This window comes from Rousettus aegyptiacus, unplaced genomic scaffold, assembly GCF_014176215.1.
Source record: "Rousettus aegyptiacus isolate mRouAeg1 unplaced genomic scaffold, mRouAeg1.p scaffold_m13_p_16, whole genome shotgun sequence".
Lineage (NCBI taxonomy): Eukaryota > Metazoa > Chordata > Mammalia > Chiroptera > Pteropodidae > Rousettus > Rousettus aegyptiacus.
Window position 1 is genome coordinate 30,517,765 of NW_023416291.1, and position 10,014 is coordinate 30,527,778.

General features: G+C 35.8%; 1 protein-coding gene across 1 annotated transcript in view; it reads right to left on the minus strand.

The window, feature by feature from the left end:
• The window catches only part of MAP9 (microtubule associated protein 9), a 28,419-nt gene extending 21,184 nt beyond the window's left edge, over positions 1–7,235 (minus strand). Inside the window, exons 1-4 of the mRNA XM_036233341.1 lie at positions 7,168–7,235; positions 6,944–7,073; positions 6,339–6,423; positions 5,074–5,394 (exon numbers count right to left, since the gene is read on the minus strand). Coding sequence (XP_036089234.1) covers positions 5,074–5,394; positions 6,339–6,423; positions 6,944–7,073; positions 7,168–7,235 — 604 coding nt within the window. The remainder of the gene's footprint in view (positions 1–5,073; positions 5,395–6,338; positions 6,424–6,943; positions 7,074–7,167) is intronic.
• Between the last annotated feature and the right edge of the window lie 2,779 nt (positions 7,236–10,014).

Below are 10,014 nucleotides of genomic sequence, written 5' to 3' on the forward strand. Positions count from 1 at the left end.
TTCATAATCGAGACCAGACAATAGCCCTGTTCAAGGAATTTACAGGTTGGGAAGGGAGATGATCCTAAAGAAATAAATTACAAGACCAAAGAAAGTGTTACAAGTATGGAGATGGTGTCGGTACAGGGATAGAAGTGCTGACTCTCACTGGAGGAAAAATGAAGAATTATATGATTTGTGAACTGTTGTTCTTCAAGTTCATGAAGCTTTTCTAGCAGTTATTAAACTTTCTCAGTTAATATTTCCACTTCTTCTAAGTTTCAAACAACAATCTAATGCTGCTATACTTTCAGTCCTGAAAACATGATAAAAGTTTTTATATAAACTTTTTCCCTAAAAAGTTATATTCATCTCTCCATTGTTTTACCAATGCATTCTTCTGAAAATATTTTAAAACTGGACTAATTAACATCTTCCTTATTTTTACCTATAAATGGACTTATGAATGCTTCCCATTTATAAGATTCCACAGCCATACCAAGGAAGTAATAGGTATGTAAATGTTTCATTGCCAATTTTAGCTATGTCCTAAACTCTAGCCAAATTCCAATCTAAAATCCAAGAATCACCCCAGATTCATCCCTCTGTTTCCCATATCCACTATACACTGTTGATTCCTAAATCTCTCTCATTTTTCTCACTTTCTACATCCCTAATGTCAGTTCCTCACCCACTCTTTCCTAGATTACTACCTCAGTAATATGCATAAAATAAAAATCAGACCTCATCACTACTCTTCAGTTTAAGCAGAATATTATATAATGCCTGAAAGAAGCTATTAAGTCAATTATTTTTTATTGTGGTAAGGACACTTAAAATGAGATCTACCTTCTTAATAAATTTTTAAGTGTACAGTTTTGTTAACAAAAGGCACAATGTTATACACCAGATCTCTAGAACTTACTCATCTTGTATAACTGAAACTGTGTCCCTGGTGAACAGCAGCTCCCCATTTCATCCTCTCCTCAGCCCCTGGTAACTACCATTCTACTTTGTGTTTCTACAAGTTTGACTATTTTAGAATCTTCATATTCGAATCTTGGCTCTGACTCTTATTAGCATTGTAACCTTACAGAAATCATTAAGCCTCCTCAGACCTCAGATTTCCCATTGGTAAAATTAGTTAAGAATTCCTAAGGCACCTGTGGAAACTGAGTGATATGACATATATAAAGTGCATGGCACAGTGCTTGATATTTGGTAATGCTCAATGACCATTAACAATTGTGGTAAACACTTCCTTTTCCTCCCTCTCTCCCTCCCTCCCTCCCTCCCTCCCTCCCTGCTTCCTTCCTTCCTTCCTTCCTTCCTTCCTTCCTTCCTTCCTTCCTTCCTTCCTTCTTTCCTTCCTTCTTTCGTTTGCCTATCACTCCTTATTCCTTTGGAATAGTCTGTTTTCTCCATCGGTGTAACTCTGGTGAATTAACAATTATCTTCTCTGTACCTCATACCTCAAGGAGAAGGGTGGGCCCATGATACACACTCCCTCCCCTGGCTTATCACAGAAACTTCATTTCCCCCATCCATAGCAACCAGTCAGGAGGTGAGTATTTGTCTACTTGGAGCTGGAGGACATGCCTTACGATCACAGAGACAGGAAGATGCGAAGTGGAGACTGCTAGTGGCATTCTCCCTGCCAGCGAAGTGCTACCTGAGACACAGAGACCAAATGACAGAAAAACTGGACTAAGGGTTGGAGTAACTGGGGCTGTGGCAGGGACAGGAGGAGAGATGAGAGGTGCAGGGAATCAGGGAGGGAGGGCAGAAGTAAAGAGAGAGAATCTAGGTGATGCAAAAGTACTGAGTCTCTAAACTTAATCACACATAAAGCTAGGCCTCAAACATCAATGCTCAATAAAGTGATAAATCCCCGTCTCCACAGCAGTGTGCTTGAGTTGGGTCACTGGCAACCAAGACTCCTGACTTCAGGTGCTATTATTTCTTTCCATTATTGATATTATTGCCATCTTCTCCAGAAAGCCTTCCCTGATACTCTCAGGTACCCGCTGTCCTGTGTTTTTACTGTACATTTGTATACTGCGCCCCTCCTCCAAATTGTAAAGTCTTTGCTATAGTCTAAATGTTTGTGCCCCCTTCATCCTCCCCCAAACTCTTATGTTGGAATCCTAACCCCAAAGGGGATGGGCATTAGGAGGCGGGCCTCTGGATGGTGATGAGGTCATGAGAGCAAAACCTTCATGAATGGGATTTGCACCCTTATAAAAGAGGCTTCATAGAGCTCCCCTGCTCCTTCTGCCATGGAAGGGTACAAAGAGAAGTCTGTGACTCAGAAGAGGGTTCCTAACCTGACCATGCTCAGACTTCCAGCCTCCAGAACTGTGAAATACAGGTTTCTGTTGTTTATAAGCCGCCCAGTGTATAGTATTTTGTTACGGCTGCCCAAATGGACTAAGACAGTCTTGGTGGCTTGGTCCTATGTTTTTCACATGTTGTATTCGTAGTTACCATCACAGTGCTTATGACATAATGAAACATATTGTATTTGTAATAAATATGTATGCATAAATAAAATGATGTTTATGAACAAATATTATATAACTGAGTGAATAATAAAAACATTTATAGAGTGCTTAATTTACATCAAGATAGTTCTAAGCTATCAAATATACGAACTCATTTAATTGCCTCAAACACCTAATGTTGATTGAACTATTACACCCATTTTATAGATAAATAAAATGAGTAAAAGAAAGGTCCTGTGCCTATGACCACAAACTCTAATTTGTGTGATTAAGCAGAAGCACTGATTTCCAAGTTTATGACTTTAGTTATTTTAAATTAGATTAAAAACAACATATTGTATAAAAATTACTTTCTACAATTACTACCCATGTGACAGTTACTCGATAAAGTAAGAGTCTGGTTATTGTTCTTTTTACAAAAGACAAGCAAGAACAAAGGAAACCCTCAGGTCCTAATATTTTTATAAAACATTCATTGTTACTCAGAAATATCTCACTACAGTAAAAACATTAAGTTCCAAACCGTGTAATGGAAAAAAAAGTCTAAAAATTTAGAGAATGGAAAAGCTAAATGCAAGAACCACATTCTTTTCATAAATGAATCATTCAGTTATTCATTTATATATTCAAATAATATACTCTATATGGAAGACACTATTTTAGGACCACTACCTCAATTTTTTTCTTTGCTCTAAAGAACCTAGAAATAATGATTTTAATATATTTTATACCAAAATTCCACTTCCAGATGTATAGCCAAGTTTTTAGAAAGAAAAACATTTATACATTTTCAAAATGCAATGTTTTACAAATGTAAAAGATTACCTGTGTTAGTAATTATTTTTATATTACATATCCTGAACAGCAAATGGCTAATGATTGTTTAAAAATACAGTACTGTACATTTGTGCGTAGCATTTAGAGTTCGAGTGCCATCTTGTGGTTAAAATATGATATTTCTCTATTTATTTTAACTCATCAGGTTAAAAAAGTTATTAAATAGGTGGATTCTTGCCGATTATTTACCATAAAGTTTCAATTACATATTCTACCTGTTTTGAACCAATTTTTAACTTCTATATGCTCACATTTTCTTACTAGTCTAATGAAAAGTTTTTAAGAATCAGGACAAATAGGATAAATATAATACACAAAAAGAAATTTCTAAGCTCAAATAAGAATAGAAAACACTGATTACTCTGCCCTTCCTGAAGAGTCACCATGCACATTTCTTTATTAACAGCTCTAAGAAGTTCTCTCATAAAGAAATTTGAAATTTTTTATAACTTTATGTTTTCCCTATAATATCAATGAGCAACTTGTGGAAAAGACTTCGAGAAACTATTGGATTATTCACCAACTTCAATTATGTTCCCTTTCTCTACACCTTTTATTCTACTCAGTATGCTGATAAGGTACATTTTAGCAAGTTAATTGCTTCATTATGCCTTGTGCTTACATACTGTAGCATTTTAAAGTTTATAATGCATACTTTAATTTAGTCTCAAAACAATTCTGAGGGACAGGAAGACGTTAGTTTTAACCTCCTCCTCATGAGAACAGTGAGGCTTACCCTATTTTGCTGAGGCCACACATACCTAATATACAGTGGCTTTTTTTCAGTTTCCTGGACACTATTCTAATATCCCTTGCTCTGCTCATATCCTCTCCTCTTTGGAAAGTTAATGAGGGAAAATAACTAGTGGCTCCCTAAGACCTGTCCTAAATAAAGTTCTGTGATATCTAATATGAAAAGTATGTAATATTTACTTGTACAGCATTTAATGATCATATAAAGGAAAAAGATTTTTACGAAGGCTAGCATCAACTATTTTTTTCTACAGAACAGAAAAGAAAGAAAATTGGAAGAACCAAATCCTTAATCTTCCATGGCCTATGTTTCTGTGCGGTGGTGGCCCAGGGGACTTCAGAGGGGTTGGTTTCTGGGTCACAACATCTTTGCTTCACTGTGCCTAGCTCAGTTGCAATGTAGAGAAACTACTGTAATCCCAGATCACACCAGGGATTTACTCTCAGGAAACTGAGTTTTAGCGGATTTTCCTAGGGAATAGAGAAACTGAACAGAGATCCTTCTTTCTTAAGGAACGTCTGGAGGCTTAAAAAGCAACAAAACACTCTCCCTTCAAGTATACAAATGTCCAAAAAATATTCTGGTGAATGGTGGCATAGAAATGGCTGTTCTAAAGACCAGTTCCAATGCTGTTCTCTAGAGTGAGACATGAATTAGAAAGGATTCCATTGCGGTTTCATCCTTAAAAACAAAATGGAAGCTAAGAGGCCAACAAGGCTGGACCTGGGAGCTTTGGGAGCCACAGCTGTTGAAGACTGAAAATACTTCGGCCTTCTCTCAGGCATCACCATCAATGCAAGACTGGACATAACCACCGGACCTCAGAATTATGTTTTTTTTCCTATGGTTCTATTATTTTGATTTGTTCTTGTAAAACCAAAAAGTTAAGTCTGACTGTTTTCCTTAAATATTTACTAGCTATCATAGTAAGGTATTTTGTGACTGGTTATCTGAAAATAAATTTTCAAAAAATGCAGTTACAGCCATTTGACAAATTACCTGAAGATGTGCTTTTGATTGGAAGACTTCTGGGTTTAGGTTTTATTTTAATTTTTTCTCTTTCAATTTCCTGGTCTTCCCTCTGAGATTCAGATAAAGGATTTCTAATCATGTCTTCACAACCATCAGGTGCCATTTCTTCACTATTTTTGATGGAGGATACTGGCTTATCTTTCATCATACCACTATTTGATTTCTTGGTTTTCAAAAAAGACGGTTTTGGAGAATCCTTTTCTTCATCATCTGATATATGAAAATCATTAATTGTTTTCTTAACTGAATTTTCATCCACTGAGGTGTCAGAAAAATCACCTAAGGAAACTGAAAAATGAAAGAAAATGTCTTCAATAGTATATTTTAAAGTATTGAAGGTTACATTAATCAAAAGATTACCTTAGTGATTAAAAATAAATTTACAACCATGACAACTTAGAGTTTTTATTGACGTTTATGAAGTAGAAATTTCTATTTTATTAATTTATTCAAAACACACTTATCAAGTGTGAATAGTGTGCCAAGCACTGTGCCTGCTCTGAGAAAAGTTAACCAAAGAGTCCTCAAACTAACAATCAATCATGGGACACTTAGAGTTTAGACTGTAAAACTTTTATTTACAATTTCATTAGATTTTACTATGAGAAGAATAGTAAAGAATGCTAACTTAACTAGATAGCAATGATTAAACTACTACCTGATTATTTTTACAGAAAACATTAAGAGTAATTCACTGGATATTGAAGTATAAAACACTGAATTTTAAGTTTAGAATTCTGTGTGTTTATACCTAAATAATTTTTACAGAACCAAAAGAAACCAAATTAAATCATACTAGTAATGACATACTGGGTTTTTAAAACTGAGTTCCTATTACATACAAAAAAAAAATCTTATTTATAAAAAGCATTACAAAAGTGATTCTGAAGTGCAAAGTTTAGTTCTATGGACCCTAGTTATTAACTCACTGCAGGGTCTCACAGGGTTGACCTTAAAGAGAATTTGTCGTCTCCAATGTCATTTACCACTGAAAGGCATCCCTTTATTGCAAATCTACCGTCAGTCAATATTTTTACACACCTTCAGAAACAACCAAGGGCAATCATATAATTTCTTGAAAATTAAAAGTGGCTTTTTACTCACATAAAACCAGTGAATTCACAGACATTATTTTAACATAAGGGATTTTTTATTTTTTAAAGGAATGGATTAAATAAAAGTAAGGAAGCAAAAAGAAGAAAAGTGGTTTACTTTTCTGTGTTCTCACATACCAATCTCATCACTGTCAAAGTCATCAGAGTATTCAGAACTCCTTTGTCTGGCTGAGCGAGCTGTGATTGCTTTTATTAGCTCATCCTGAAATAAAATAATTAAAATCAATTTCCACCCAAAGAATGAAGGTCTCATATTTAAAATTAATTCTTTAAACAAATAATGCTGAGTTAATAACTGCTCTCAAACTTAGGCTTCATTCACCTACAATAATCACTGAAGCCAACTCTATGCTAGGCAACCACACTCTCAGACTGTTGATTTAACTTTTAAGTTAGTAAGAACCTAGCTTTGATAGTCTTAAAGACACACAGAAGAGTTTGGAAAACTATAGCCCAAACATGACCATCTGCAAAATTTCAAAAGGAATGTAAGACTTATTCTAGCTTTACATAGGACTCTTCTAAAATCAGTTCAAATCCAATGTTTCTAAGATGGTGTTTACTTGTAAAATAATTCAAAATAAAAATGCTTTGAAATACTTTACCTGGAAAGTAGTTCTTTTGGTGACTTTTGGACTTTTTGTATATGCCCGTGCACACTAGAGCGCTGTCTCCGCCCGGTTCCTCTGCGACCCTCCCCAAGTCCCGAGTTCTGTACCCACCCCTGTCACTTTTCCGGACGGGTAATCACAACCCTGAGACGGAGCGGCTGGCCTCGGGCAGGAGTCTCTCTCCTGGGATTGGGCCGGGTAACTCTCGGAGAAAAGGCACCAGACGAGCAAATGGGCGGGACTAAAAACGGAGGTGAGAGGCGGTTGCTAGGAAACGGCGTCTCTGGGAGGAAGTGACTTTCTTACTGTCAGGTCTCTCGGGTACCCAACACCACCCAATGGCCTGACGCGTCGCTAGGGCAACCACGGCGACGAAGGAAATGACATCAGCCCTCTGAGTCATGGGAGAGGGGAGCACTCTCTCTCTTGTTCTTCATTTGTTGCCCAGGAGACAAGACTGGTCCAGCTCCCATTCTCCAGCACCAAAAGCCTTGCGCTTGCGGGGAGAATGAGAGCCTCCATCCTAGCTGCTGCGTGAACTAAAACACATTCATCATTCTTCCACGGTTAGGACATGAAGTACGTGAATTGAAGTAGTGGACTGACAATAGTGTACAGACAAATAGGACAGAATAGCACGATAGTGACACTTGCAGTGTGGTGGCTGAAAAATGACTGCTAGAAATTTATTACTTGCAGGAAATTACTACTTGGCTTATTGCCCATGGGAACATAGGCTATCGCCCATAGGAACATAACATTCTAACAATAACCTTTCTGCTTCTGTACCCTTGCTTGCACAACCGGCCTGTGGGTTGACAGGTAGTGAATAAAAGAAAACTAGACCTTTGTGTTTAGACAGAATGAAGAATGGAATTTGGGGCTTAAAACCCCTGTACCTCTACATTTTGGGGCTGCTTAATTTGGCGTCTGCGTACCCTTGGCAACCTCAGCTGGCTGAATAAAGAGTGTGTTCTCTATAACTCACTGAGTTCTGGTGGTCCGTGTGTCTTTCGGGGCCTGGCGGCTATAACAGCAGAGACAGGGGTCAAACTGCACGTTTGAATTCTGGTGCCTCTTCATTGTTTGATGCCCTGCAAGGTAATACCTTGATGCCTCAGTTTCCTCTTCTGAAAAAAAGAGGAAATAATAGGCACCTTAACACATTGCTGTGCATATTAAATGAAATAATGCAAGTGGAATACTTGCAAGGGTGTATGGGATTGCGTTCAGGCGATATCAAATATGCTTTTTAAGCGACTGAGCCACAAGAAACTTGTTGACACAGGAGTCATCCCTGTTGACACAGCTGAAAACCCATTCCAAGTGTTCCTTTAATGTAAAATTTCCCCCTTGTGTATGCAATGAATAATCTGGTTAAAATCAAAGCAGTCAACAAAATAATCTAATAAGACAGAGTATGCTGCTAAGTTGACCAAAATCATCATCACTTAATAGGTAATCTTTCAACAAAGGATAAAAACACTTCTTTAAATAATACTTTAAAATAACATGGATTTCTACTATTATAATTTAAAAGAAACTTAATCCTAGGTACATTGTCTGAATCAATCTAATGCCTAGTAATTAAATTGTTCCAGGTATTTTCCCCCTTATCTCTAAAATTTATTAATTTTCACTTATTTGGGAATTACTTATAAATGAATAAAATTGAGTTACATATTTAATAAATCAATGCATTGAAAAATTAAATGTACAGAACAAGAAATATGAAATTTAGTTAAAAAAAAACCTATACCTTTAACAAATATGTGCAATGCAACTTTTAAAAAACAATTAATTATTTTATGGTGACATTGGTTAATGAAATTCAGTAAGTACACTTTAACAGTATAGCATATATATATTTACACTCCGTGTTTACCTCATAGTTAGATTTCTTTCTGTCACCACATATTTGACTCCCTTTACCCCATCTCCCTCTCTTCTTCCCCCTCCCCTCTACCCTCTGATAGCAATGCAACTTTTTAAAGATCCTGTTCAGTTTATGCTAACTTGTTTGAAAAACTAGGGTGGTCAATACTTGCTTACTTTTGATGTTTTTAAACATTTTCGAGCATCTGGATAAGAGAAAGATTTTTCATTCACCAATTACGGTTAACTTTATGATCCATATAAATTACTAATCGGTAAATATGATTCCATCATAGTATCTAAGCTTACAGCAAGAAACGGCTTCTGGATTTTCTGTATATGTGAAGTACTAATTTGCTTACCCCGAAATATTTCAGAAACGTCTGCTGTTTATTTTTAATCAATTTGGCTAATATAGTTTTCATTTAGATATAATTTAAGAAAATAAATAAAATTAAAATTAATGAAAAGAGCCTTTAAAAAATTTCCTTTTCTAGAGAACTTACCAAACTTTTATTTCCAACTTCAATCAAAATAATAAATGATATCAACCTATGCCATACAGAGCCATAGTAGACCACTAACCTAAAATGGTTAATTTCTTCACGATACCTAAAGCACAATGTCTTCTCACTATTCTCTTATCTTAAGTAGCAGAAAATTAATGCTTTATTAATATTTTCAGTTTGTTACAGTATATGTTAATGTAACATATAGTATCTGAATAGTACGATTTTATCTAACGAATAATTCGCAATAAATACATAATTGTTGAATGAACTCATGAATAAACAAACATTTTAAACTGAAAAATAATTTTTGAAATGTACCAAAAGGTCATAGACATGCACTTTATAAAAATGAAAAGACTACAACACATAAAATTTCTTATCTAATATTTTCTCTGTGTTTCATTTTCATTTCTCTAATTTATATTAGACCTCAGAAGTATTTGCCTAGCAGACATTTTTAGAGTTTAACACATTTTTTTTTTTAATTTCTGAGCCTTGCCTTCCCTTATTCATTCATCGTTCAGTAAGTATACCCATGTCAATAATCTTCTGGGTCAGATTTTGGGAATTCAAAGGTAGACCACCCTAGGTCCCTGCCTAGGGATCTTATAGACTTAGAGCTACCTGGGGGGGCTGGGTAAACACATAATGATTATGCCTTGTGATAATTTCTCCATAGGAGTACAAAGTGAGCAACTCTCAAGAGAGAGTGAACAGTTTTTCCTGGAGACTCTAGAAAGTTTTTACAGAGAAAGTGAGTTTGAGTTGATTAATGAATTGAGGATGTAAGGAAGG